At 41.4% G+C, this 13,455-nt stretch overlaps 1 protein-coding gene across 4 annotated transcripts in view; it reads left to right on the top strand.

Moving 5' to 3' along the window:
* TNC (tenascin C) overlaps positions 1 to 13,455 on the top strand; it is a 73,559-nt gene that overhangs the window by 38,863 nt on the left and 21,241 nt on the right. For 2 of the 4 annotated variants that reach the window (XM_082775732.1, XM_082775735.1), the window contains exons 11-12: positions 7,424 to 7,696; positions 9,736 to 10,008. The exons of the other annotated variants lie outside the window; for them this stretch is intronic. In XM_082775732.1, coding sequence (XP_082631858.1) covers positions 7,424 to 7,696; positions 9,736 to 10,008 — 546 coding nt within the window. The remainder of the gene's footprint in view (positions 1 to 7,423; positions 7,697 to 9,735; positions 10,009 to 13,455) is intronic. 4 annotated transcript variants of the gene reach the window in all.

The following is a 13,455-nucleotide window of genomic DNA, read 5'->3' as shown; positions in this document are numbered from 1 at the left end:
TAGCTTCACGTAGTCTAACCCTAATGCAGGCAATGACTCCTGACCCAGAGGAGCTTTCTGGCTCTGGGAGCTTTGTTGCCCCAGAGATCTCAGGGATGGAGAACAATGCACTGAGGGACCTTGTGGTCTCAGGGGTTACAGACCACAGCCTTAGTGTCTCATGGTATGTGAACACAGGAGCCTACACTAGTTTTGTGGTGGAGTACAAGGAAGTGTCATTGGCAGCTGGGTCCCCTGCAGAAACCTTCCTTCCTAGAGATTCCCTAGGTGCTGTGATTGAAGGCCTCCAAGCTAACACTTCCTATAAAATCAAGGTGTATGGATTGGCTGGAGAACAGCGCTCCCCTCCTCTGGAAGCTGTGGCTACAACAGGTACCTCCTTTCTGTTACTAACTAAGGTACCACAAAGCAGGGTCTCTCTTGTTAAAGGTCCTTCCCAGCATTGTGCTCAGGTTTTGGTTTAGAACTACTTCAGAAGTCACAGAAAATGAGCCATTTTACTAGTTGGAGGGACCTTCCTGGCAGCATGTCTGGAGAATGTTGTGCAAGATTGACAACTAATCTGCAGAGCGAGCACGTAACCCAGCTCTGAGAAAGCTGAGCACTCAGACTGCAGCTTTGTTCCTTCTTGTTCTGGTTCTGGAGCCCTGCCTGCGTAGCACAATGTGGGTCCTGGAGGAGGAGGGATGGCAATACATCAGGCATGAGAAGGCTGTGGAAATAAATGAGTGAACATAAGAGAAACCAAGTGCCAACCTCACATTCCTCTGCTGAAGGACCCAGATTGTGCAGCAACTGCTGATGAATCATGGATAAGATACTGTCTTGCCTCTGGAAATGAGTTGCACATAGGAGCATGGCTTGCAGAAGCAAGTTTTCCATTCTGTTGAATGTTTTTAAGAAAATTTATGTTTTTTACCAAAGACCCTTGTCTGTGTCATGCGTCAGTTGCTCTTCCTCTCCTGGCTTCTACTAGTCTCAGATTGCACCACCCTTCTTTATACAAACTCAAAGGAACATTAGGACGAGTGATTAGGTGACCTAGTTCAATGGGAAACTGCAGTGCCAACTGCTGGGAAAATGGATTGACCACTAAAGGTTGTCCGTTTCTTCACCTGTTTCCTCTGCTGAGAGTACCTGGGATCTCAGACTTCAATATGAAGATTTTTAGCTCTAGTTTCTGTATTATTTCTGGCCTGTGATATTATTGAAATGCTTTATTATTGGAACTCAAGGGTGCAAAGGCACTGTAAGACCACTTAATCAGCTGGTTGAGAGAGGGGAAAGCCATTTAGCCAAAGGGTTTTTAAAAGAACACAAATATCTTGGTAGGCTGTGGTTCTGCAACCCTCTTTCAGGAAACTGCAGCCATATCCTACAGTGAGGTCGATGTGATGAGAACTTCTGCAGAGAAACTGGCTGATAGCCCTTCTTGGAAAATAATGTAAAATCCAAGAGACGGAAGCAAGAAATAATACAGAATACTCTTTGCTCCATCCTGAGTAACCGGGGAAATGTCCTGGCAGGACATTAACATTCTTCTCAGTAAAAACTCCAGTGAAGCATTACAGTGGAATTCCTCAAAAGGCCAGCAGCAGCAGTGTGGACATATTTAGGCCATATTCAGCCTGAAGATTCTACTAAGAGAATGATATTAAGAAATATTCCAGTCTGAGAAAGAGCGTGTTTATTGTCCATCCAGTTCCCTTCCTCTTTACTTTCAGCTCTTTGGCATTTACTATTTATTCATCTCACCATCATGCATCAGCCTGTCTGGCTGTCAGCCACCCACCTAGAGCTCCTATAGCTCTGTTTTCTTCCCATATATTGCCCTGCTTGCTTTGTCAAGTGTTTGATCTCCATTGGTCTTGATATCCTACAGTTTGTTTTCCAAATTTTCTGTTATCCACTCTGTAGCTAATATTCTGTATGCTAAACATTGAATGCTGATACTATCTATGGTATCCAAGTGTTTTCTGCATGTTCATATCACTTGCATTTTTCTACCCATTGCATGTTTGTACACAAAGCCACATATTCCTCTATTACACAATGTACTAATAGGTGTGTGCCTGTGCATTTATATGTGCGTGTAGACAGTAGACCACCCTTTCTCGACCACAAATTCATTTGTGGAGTCAGTCATTAAACACAAGATAATACTCCGAATTAGGTTTGAAAAAAGTTTCAGAGATAATGTAACTACATAAATTGTACGTGCTTTGTAGGACAGCCTGTACATGGTAACCACCCATGTAGTTGTCAAAGATGTCACAAAAAATTAACCCACTTGTGACAGCAAAATGCTGAATTAAAATGCCAGTTACAGGAATTGGTCCCTCCTTTTTTAGATAATGCAGTTGAACTGTTGCTATGTTTCCCATTTGTGTGTTTATACTATAATTGGTGGGAATTTGGGATAAGTATCAATAGGGGTGCTCAAGGAAAATGAGGGGAAATGAGAAGCCAATTTTGACTAATATTTCTTGGGGTTTCCGAAGGATTCTTAGTATGCCAGCTTAAGGACAGCCTCATGTTTTCATTTTCCCTTCTATTTTTGGACACTTAGTCCTGGTTTTTGAATTCAAGGTGCGTGGCTGTTCCCCAGTGGGACCTTCCATGGCATGGAGCTTACCTGTATAATGTACTGCTCTCTTCCTCTGTGCTGGTCTGTTCACTCCCTCTATTTATGCATGTCTCCTGCAGAAATAATCCACAGTAAAGCCCAGCTGCCACTATGCATGTTAAGTATTTTTAAGCCTCTTTAAGTCTGAACAAGTACCAGTGCACTTGCTTGATGCCATAGGTTTTTGCGTGTTCCCAGCACTATGATTGTGCAAAAGCAGCTGAGAGTCAGAGAAGGCTACTGGTTCAGTGCTGCATGTCTTCCTGCTTTGTTCCATAGGGATGTTACAGAAGTTCAGTCACCCTTGTGTGGTCAGGGAATAGTTCTGACAGCACATTTTCCAAGAAAGAATGAACTATGCTAGCAGTTACCATTGCACATATGCTGGTGTGATGACAACTTTGCTGTCTTCGGGTTGCACGATATGTAGGGCCTGGTTCAGATCACATGCTGGTGTAATTTAGGAGGACCCTTACCTAAGTCAACTGTCACTGATATGATATATGTAATATATAATATATGTAAATATAAGTCACTGCCTCACAGGCTTTGCTCTTTTCTGGAGGTGAGCAGAAAGCAACGTTTCTAGGTCTATACTTCTCCTGAGAGTATATTTTCAAGATAAAATTTCTGCATTTATTTGAAAACAGTTTAAGTTGATCTTTCTCATCTAAAACCTTTTTTTTTTTTTTTTTTTTTCTGATACATGTGTGAATTTGGAGACAGATACTGAATCCTGAGTACGTATTTGTGCTGAACTGATGGTGGTAGATGACTCACTCTCTCTTAATTGAATGCCATGGAGCATGAAAGCAAGGCAGTCATCGAGGTGTGAAATGATGTGGTTTTCCACTAATGAGGAGATAATTCTGCATGGCTAATTGAAGTGTCAGAAAAATCACTTGCCTGTTGCCTTGCAGCAGTGATCAGAAACCATTTGTTGTGATTTCCACAGCTCTCAGATTTTCAGAACCTGACTGTGCTACAAGATACTGTCACAGATCTTCAGCATGTTGAAGGCCAAGCCTTTTTCCCTTCCATCCCTCTGGATCTCTTTAAAGAAAAATCCCACAAGTTCATTCTGTCTTGGTTTTTAGTTAAGGGTCCCTTCCCCTTTCTTAAATTTCTGCATGTATCGGAGTGGATAACTCCTCCAAGCATGTTTTTATTTGGGTAGGAAGAGATTTAGCATGTTTCTCTGTGTCTTGTTTCTTTGTTTGGATTTGGATATTGTTGTGATGTTTGGCATGCATTCCACTTCTGGTTTGTATCAGTAGCAACAACGTGCTGTAGTAAAGATAAAAGGCATGTTTGAGAGACTGAGGGTTCAAATCCTCACTGATGTAAATCAGTGAAGTTCTTTGGAGCTTGTCCTGATTCACATCAAGTGAGAATGTACCTATCCATTTCTCCACTGAAAGCATGTCAGCTTATCTGTGTTTAAAGGTTGTTGCTCTGGGTCTCCTGGTTAGTGTGGCTCTGTGCGAGAACCAGGTTGTGCTTGGTGATGCTACTTCTGCTTGTGGCTTGGATTCAGTCTCCAAAATAGAAGTACCTACCTTTTTTTTCTCTGTTCTTAGAGCTTGTTAATGAAAACACAGAAACTGTTTTGTAGTAGGTGTTAGCTGTCACTGGGTATATTTGGGAGGTTATTTTCAGAAAATTTTAACTTGTAATTTACCTTTGTTTAGCACATCTAGTCACATCACCTGGAGAATCAAACAGTGAAACATCATTTAATCCTACCAGTCCTGCACCTACAGAGCTAAGTTATTTAACAAACCCGAGTCCTGGTTCTCATGCTCTGCCTGTGGTGCCCACTGACCTTCCCATCTCAGAAGTCACTGATGCTCTTCGTGACCTAAATATAACGCACAGGACTTCCAGTAGTTTCACCCTGTCTTGGGCAGCACAGGATGAGGTATTTGATCAGTTCCTTATCACTCTGAAAGACCTGTCCAGCTCAAACAGAACGCAGGAAATCTTTTTGCTGGGAAAGCAACGAGAAACAGAAATTACCAATCTCACAGCTGGCACACAATACCAGATTAACCTCCAAGGAAGCACTCAAGGTCAGCTCTCTTGGTCCCTGGAAGCTCTAGCTGCTACAGGTATTTTCTATGGATTCATTAGCCACGTGTTCCTTTTCTGCTTTGAAATACAGAACTCCATTTTCGTACTGCTGTTCCACTGCAGAAATGCTAGGCTTTGTGAGTGATTCCTTTTTTCTTATTTTTTTTACTTCTTTTTGCACGGGATAAAACTCTTATTGCTATGGAATGAGAACTTTGGGTTATGTAGCATGGACAATGCCCCATACAGCTTTTAAAGTGATGTAGCATCAATTCTCTCTTTTCAAATTGCATGCAAAGAGGAGCATTGATGCATCTGCTATTTACAAGGGACATGAAAATAGCAAGATATTACAGGGATTGTGGTCCAAAGCATCCAAGAAAAATCACAAGGAGGTTGCAGTTTGCAGCATTGGCATGGAAGTGGTGATGTTAGAGGAAAAAAAAGATTGAAACACATTGGGAGTATACCTTTCTGAAAACTTCTACCTCTTGTCCCTCTTAAATGAATTTCATGAGGAAACAGGCTTGTAGCCACAGAGTTCAGTTCAATAATGTTTCAAGTAACAATGTCAAAGTTAATTCCTAAAGAACATAGCCAGAGACTAATGACTATAGCAAACCATCAGCCAAGAATTAAATTCATGATGTGCGATAATATATTCACATAGAAACACAAAGATCATTGTGAACCTAGTACATGGCTAGAGCAGTCTTATCTCTCAATGGTTTGTTCTCTCTTTTTTTTTTTTTAAAAGCTAAGAAACATCATCCCTTGATATCATTTGCCATGACATTATCATTGTTTTGTCACATATGTTGAATGCTTTGCGGATGAGGCTTTCAGAGATCTCCAGCTGTCCAACCTGGTGCATGATTTTATATGAGAATCTCTCTGTCCCTAGAAAGCATGATGGGGTTGAGTGCGCTTCCGTTTCAGGCATGCATGAGAAATAAACAGGAGAAAAAGGGACTCTGCATCCCGGAGGTGAATGAAACTGAGTACTCTTTGGAGAAATTTGAGTTGCTTCTAAGCTGTGATGGTTACTGCATTACTTATTATAATCATGCTTTTATGTGAAATATTTTGCCTTGCTTTAACTTTTGGTTTAGTTTCATTTTCATTTTAAGCAATGTGTTTATTTTATTTATTTCTGTTGCCACCAAAAGATCATTATTTCTGATTCAACCCGTTCCTTTTCTGTTCTGCTTTCTTTTTCAGCTAAATGGTGCTATCTTGACATGATTTATATTTTGCCTCTGAGTATTTCATTACTGTTACTGAGGAAGCTAAACAGCTCTAGGATTCATGCATTTTTTTTGTTGAACATGGTGTTATTTCATAAACAATCTCTTCCTTTCTAGCAGGATAGAAAAAGCTTGTCAAGACTTTGATGTTCCTGGATAGTAGTATTTGCTATACTTTAGTGAATCTCACTGATGGTAATTGACTGTTACCCATGAGTGTTACCTCTCAAAATGCAGCCCTACCTACCTATACAAGGCTATGCAGCAGTCACACAAGAGATTTTCTGTTTTTTACAGGAAGAAAATTTATATGAATAATGTTGCTAAGCCTAGTTCTCATTTATTTCAGAGCCTTACTGACTCAAAATTTACATAGAGTCTGAAGTTGAAGTTTAGAACTGAAAAATTCAGATCCATTTCCCTCTGTGTGTCATATCTCTTACAAATGCTCAGGCAGGCAGATTGGGATTGTTTAGTTAGACTCAGTTCTTACTGTAATGCCGATGTGTTAACAATGCAAGGAAGTGAGAAAAGTGCTAGAAACTTATCCCAGCCCACTGGCCAATGATAGATCATGTAGCAGGATTTTCCATGTAGAAAAAATAAGGTATTACTGGGTCATTTTCTCATGTGACTGCTAACTTTTAAGAAAATCCTCGGTACTGGAGGATTTTCTATTCCTGCTGAGAAAACAACCTAAACTTTCAGATAAAACAGCATCAGAGAGTTAGTTCTGATGGTTCCTGACTTCCTAGGCCACCCTTGTGATGGCATACAAAAATGTTGATTTCTGTGAATGTAGATTTCAATTTTAGATTAATATCAATAACTCTGAAAATCCAAGCTTCTCTGCCTCCAGAAAGGTTTTCAGGGCAGAATAATGTAATGTAATGTAATGAAGATAACTCCATTAAACTGGAGACATGTAGACTTGAAGGAAATGTTCCCTTCTTAACTGTTTTTGATTAGAAATAGTTTGGAAGAATAAATATCATCCTTCAATTAAAAGCATAAACATCAGAATCCCGAGTAGTAGATGCTCAGCATCCTTCTAGCCTTACGATAGGCTTACTGCAGTATTCACAGTCACTTTAAAATGACAAACACCAAGTCATTACTAGCTGGAATAAAGTGGTTATAGTAATACTTACTTGTCTCATAGGGAGTTGTAATTAATATTGGCAAAACACTCGCAGCTGTAAGACAGTCTTTAAACCACTTTCTGTAAGCAGTCTTTTAGCATTACTGTGAATATTATTTATTATTATGGATCTTTTCTTTCTGTTCTGTCTTGCCAAGTCTCTGAAGAGACTTTATGAGTTATCCGGGGCAGCTGAGAATGTCAATGTGTGTGGGGGTGCATCTCCGTGTCACTTGCTTACAAATGAAGTTCATTAGCTCTGAAAGTCATTAAGTAATACCTCACCACCACCAGTCTGTAATCTGAGTAACTGACTGACTCTCTGTCCTTATTCAGAGGAAGAACCTGAGCTTGGAAAATTATCAGTATCAGAGACTGGCTGGGATGGTTTCCAGCTCACCTGGACAGCAGCTGACGGGGCCTATGAGAACTTTGTCATTCAGGTGCAGGAGGCTGACAACCCAGAAGAAACCCGGAATATCACAGTCCCAGGCAGACTGCGCTTTATGAATGTTACAGGCCTCAAGGCCAACACACCTTATAACATCACACTTTATGGTGTGATTAACGGCTACAGAACCAAACCCCTTTCTGTTGAAACTGCAACAGGTATCTTTTCGTCCAGTCTCATGGCTCCCTTCCTTTGCAGACAGGGACATGAGCCAGAGCAATTGCAACTGCTCGACAAAGCTTGCTCACTCGGTCTGCTTTGCATGGGGCGCGCTGAACTCGTTAAAGCTTGGCTGAACATCTCTGGCATGGAAATGTCTCATGATCAGACTTTCCAATATGAGTCTCAGCGCCCCCATGGAGCCATTTGCTTTCAGGAATGCTCTTTTTACCCCCCTCAGAATGGCTTGTTTTGTTCCTTTTATTTGCTTCTCTGCTGGTTGACACTAACTACAAAACCCAACTGGCTGTTGTACATGCTCAGGAAAGCCCAGGTTGCCTTGTAAAAATTATAAAATCTGCTCTTTGTAACCCAGATAATCAAAGCCCAGGAGCATGTTTGTGTTTTACCCTTCAGAAGCTATTTCCAAAATTCTGCGCCAGCTTCCTAATAAATCCAGTCTCAAGTGTATAGCGTGTGTGTCTGACCCAAGGACAGACACCTTCTGTATGTTCTCATATAGAAAAGAACACAAGTGAGTTTCCTCCAAGCATGGTATCATATATTGAGCCACATAAGGTTGTTAAACAGTTGGACTGTTCTGAAAAAATTACAACGCAAGACCAAATTCAACCAAAGTACTCTGGATAAAACTGACCTGAAAGAAGGAGGGTAAGCCCCACATTATCAAAAGCTTGCATGAAACTAAGCAAGAGCTACAGAAATAATTTTCTGGCTGATCTTGTGAAACACTGCATTTTGGATAAAGGATTGCTCATCACAAGTTTCTACTGTGAGAAGCAAATATAAACATATGTCTGTTCTGTATGGCTCACTGACTCTTCCAAGTGTTACGATCATTATAACAAACAGGGTATGAATTGACAATAGAGGGGCACCAGTGATGGAACTATTTCTTGTAGACAATATCTGTTGCCTCTGGGCTTCCTTACAGACCTTTGCAACCTCCCAGCCTCCCAAAATTGTGGGACAGCCAAAAGTTTGCTGCTCTATTTACTTTTCCCAAGCACATATTACTCAGCACGGAAGGAGATAAAAGTACATGTAAGAACTAAACAAAACAAAAACATTATACACGGTAAAGCTTGCTTGTTTCAATAGTGTTTTAAGCAGCTTGGCTTAAGTAGAAATGTGTGTGGCACAAGGCACTTGCCTTGGGCTGTGTCCTGCTGCAGTCTGGAAGTCCTTTGCTTTGAGAGTCTTGAGTATGAGCTGGTAGCAGATTGCCCATTGAAAATAGACAAATGTGGCTAGACAAGGGAAGCAGTAGAAGCACAAACAAGAAAACAGACATCATGGGTGTCCTGCCTAAATATGCAATGTTCTCTCCTTTTATTAACTTAATGAAAACACCAGAAGATGCCCTGCTGAGGTTTTCCCTTCCCTTTCTGGGTCATACTCAGCATCCGGCTTTTCAAAATTTTCCTTTCTGGGGACTTGCAATTGTCAGAATTTTCTGAGCCTTCCTGTAGCATGTCAGGGATGCCTACGGAGAGGAAGAAACCCCAAGGCAGCTATCACTGCTTTGCATTTTGGCTCCAGCTCCCAAATTACATGCCAGTTTTCATAGGCATAAGCTGAAAGGGAAAGTAGAAGAACTAAAACAAAACACAATCTTTTCCTCTGGATACAGTAATGGCTCTAGTTTTAGCTTCTCCTAAAACTGGAAGCTGACTTGTCCAAATGCCCTGGGGCTTTTGGAAATGTTCTTTTGCAACTGCTTTCATGCTCAGACCTCAAAGACACATGGCTGCAAAGGGAAGTAGCCATAGCTTTAAACCTTCCTTTCCTTTTTTTTTTTTTTTTTTTTTTTTTTTCTTTTTTAGCATTTTGAGATGCTTTCATTTGATTTCTTCCCCTTAAAACCTGTTTGCCTGCTGTAGCAAGCTTCCATTTAAACCCTTTTCTCCAAGGGCAGCATGGAGTGCTGTCAGCATGTGCAGAGCGAAGCACAGCATTTCTAGTAGGAGAAGACACTGGGCTGTTCCCTTCTGACCAATGTTGTTTCCCTCCTCAGGAGTGCACCCAGAAGTTGGTGAGCTAACCGTTTCCGACATTACTCCTGAAAGCTTCAACCTTTCTTGGACAACCACCAATGGGGACTTCGACGTCTTTACTATTGAAATTATTGATTCTAACAGGTTGCTGGAGCCCATGGAGTTCAACATCTCAGGCAATTCAAGAACAGCTCATATCTCAGGGCTTTCCCCCAGCACTGATTTTATTGTCTACCTCTATGGGATCTCTAATGGTTTCCGCACACAGGCAATAAGCTCTGCAGCTACAACAGGTACATAAAACCTACCTCAATGCTAATTCTGCTTTCTTCTAACTCTTTGTTGCAGGTTGTGCCCATTTCCTAGCCCTCAGCTACCCTACCAATCTACCCACTGCCAAATTCTCTACCTCACTGTCTGACACCTTCTAAGGACGACCTGCTGCAGACATTTTGAACTGTGAATGTTATTCCACTATCCCATCCAGCAAAGGCAGTCAATCACAGTATGGTGTGATTTCATTCACATAATAATATGTTTGCTCTTGTTCAAACGTTAGGGTAGGGACAACTTCTGCTGTTGATGAGAATCAAAATAAATTTCCCAGGAAGCAAGTGGGAGATGATTCATTATGTTATTTTTGCAGTATGCGTTTGTCAGACAGCATAGAGGACACACTCCTTCTCTCAGATAAACCAATTTCTAGACACAGTTTTTATCCTGATTCTCTAAATGGGTTTCAGGCACATTTCAGTCTGTGTCAGCAGACTCCTACAAGGCTGATACATTTATTAATTCAGTTTATGTTAGATGAGATAGTGAAAGAGAGCATTTACTTGATGTTGGTAAATTAAATAGGTAGGCATTTAGCTGTTGGCATATTGCACATCCTGAGGTTTTACAGTTGACAGTTTTTCCAGAAAACACTCAAAGAAAAGGAAGTTAAGTGTCAAATGTGCTGTAGACAGTTACAGTGTGAAAGTGGAAGGAGAGGACTAGGTTACAAAAGCAGAAGGTGTATTCTGATAGCAGGCAGATAATAGCTCATGTTTTGAACATTTAATATTACTGTGTTTTTTTTTCTGCTGACATGATCTTAGGAAAAGTCACAGCAATTTGTCATAGCAATAGATTAAGGTAGTCAGTGATGTTGAGCTTAATATCAAACATGAGTGATCAAGATAATCTAGAACTGCATTTTCTAGCATCAGCAGATTGTAAATATCCTCACTGAGTCATAGGTAGTGTGGGCAGGGTGACCACAGGGGCTGTGATGTGGAAAACATCAAGAAATATAGGGCTAGTTGGTCTTTGTGACCTGTGGGTGAATTCAAACTTTTATTTAATTTTACTTTGTTGCTTTGGGTTTTAATAATTGCAACGTATTTCCATTTGTTTTTCTTCCTATAGTAGAGGAACCTCTCCTTAGCAAACTCACTGTATCAAATGCTACCTCAGACACCATGTTGCTCACGTGGGAGGCGCAGGACAATGCCTTTGACCATTTTATTCTAGAAGTCAGAAATTCTGACTTCCCTTTGGACTCCCTGGTGCAAACAGTGCCAGGGGCCTCACGGCACTATGTAGTCACCAGCCTCAAAGCTGCCACTAATTACACTATCCAACTCCATGGTGTAATTGATGGGCAAGGTGGTCAGACCTTGACAGCACTGGCAACCACAGGTATTTCTTTGTTTCACCTTCTAGGTTTGCTTTTTTCTCTTCTTTCTTTTTGTGTCCACCGAACTGCTCTAAAACGTGGCTCCAACTCATCATCGTTCCTTTGGTAAATTATAGGAAGATCACCATGAGGGGAGGCTGAAGTAAAATGAGCTTGTGAGCACTTGGAAAAAGAGATATCTGAGACGATGGAAAAGGCTGAAAAAGTGCCCCCAGCATTAAGGGAGCCAGTAGTAAACCATGATTGGTTTCATTATATATACACTTATCTGCAAGTACTGTGTATATATAACTGACATGCTCCAGATGGCTGATGTTTTTCACAGAATATCTTTGCACTTGATCTGAATGTTTCCATTTGTCCCATCCTCTCTTGCTTTGTTGTGGGTGGGAGGCCTTCATATCTTTGTCAGACCAGAGAGGCACCTGCATGTTGTTTTGATTTTTTCATCTTAAAACCAAATGTCTTCCAAGACATTTGCATCTCTTATGTGATTTTCATACAGCATGCTAAATGACCAGCCAAGATTGCATGGAGTGGTCTGGTCACCTTGTGCTGGTTCTGGTGTTCCTCCTCTGCTGGGCATTTTTACGTGTTCCCAGCAGAGAGCTGGGCTCAAACAAGAAGCACACCCTTTCTTGATGGTCAGCCCACCACTCTCACTTGCCTTGCTATCTCTGAGTCTTTAAAACTTGTCTGTTTTCACTGGATATCAGAGCTTTTCCTTTGGTGATGGCAGGACTCACTGAAAAAGAAAATTTCCACTCGTTTTGCATGTAGTGTTCTTCGGAGTTTGGTTGTGGTGATGTGAGCCTGCCTGACTGGATGCAAATGGCATGCAAAGGAATGTGGCCATTTCAGAATCAGACTGGAAAGGATTGGTTTGTCAGCTCTGAGCTGCATGCAGGGCTGACGGCTCCATGCTCGGTTTCACTGGGTTCTCCTCCCAAGCCTGTTTGCACTGTGGATATTTTCTCATCTCCTCCCCTGTCTTCAGAAGTATTGTGCTTACATGGTGAATTCATCACTGTTAGCCATGAGGGCGTTGATGGCCACGGGCTGGCAGCATGACAGCAGCATGTGTCCTTAATCGGGGCCACTTGGATTCACCTCTTCCAAGATTTTTCCAGAGAAGGAGGTGGACTGTTATCTAAAAGTCTTGCCACTGGGGACGGCAGCTAAAAGTTGGAACATCTTGCAGCAGTTCATGTTTTAGTTTAAAAAAGGAATTCATTCTTGCACTGTTCTCTTGGTCAGTGTGACAAGTCCTTCTTGCTTTTCTCTCAACATTTATCACTTACACAGTTATTCTCCTGTATCTCACAGGCTGCATTTCCCAAGGTGTTCTTGGTTTATACTCAATTGGCAAGAGAAAAAAATAGAAATTCAGCCCTGAGAGCAGACACAGGATTCTTTGACCACCTGACTGCAGGGTCACGTTTGTGGTCTTTCTGTGCTCTTGTGAATCCTTGATGATTTTATGCTAAACGGAACAGCTTAAAACAGGAATGGTGGGAAGCTCTCCCCCTTCTATAGCCTAAAAGCTGAGATTCTCCCTTAGCAGGGGAGAGAGGTGATTTTAAATTTCATTTTGCAGAAAAGGAAAGTCTTCGCTTTCTCAAGAAAAGCCCTTACCATTGAATGGTTGGAAAGAGGGAGAGCTACGGCAGTGTTTTCTTGGTTTTGTGTTTTTTGTTCATTTGCTTGTTTGCTTTGTCCAGTCCATTAGATATTCCCTGATTATGCCTAATCAGGGGATGAGGAACACCTTAGCTGTGGAATCCAGGGAGGTTTTGGCCTGAGATTAGTGCTTGAGATGATCACTACCAGGATGAAAACCCTGGTGAACTTCAGGGTTCTGTATCTATGTTGCCAGGCAACAGGAACACTAAGAAGAAGCTGAAATGGGATTTCAAGGATGTCTGGTTTGGACCCACCTAACTCCTGCCCAAATCCTATTTCATCTATTTTGGAATTGCTTTGGGTCTGGATATCTCCATTACATTTCTAGTGCTGAGTTACTGCAGTTCCCATGGTTTTACCATGGGGCTGTATGCTG

The sequence above is a fragment of the Aythya marila genome (genome assembly GCF_965140915.1).
Source record: "Aythya marila genome assembly, chromosome: 19".
Taxonomy (NCBI): domain Eukaryota; kingdom Metazoa; phylum Chordata; class Aves; order Anseriformes; family Anatidae; genus Aythya; species Aythya marila.
The sequence above is the reverse complement of the archived record's forward strand: the minus strand, read 5'-3'. Positions and strand labels throughout refer to the sequence as shown.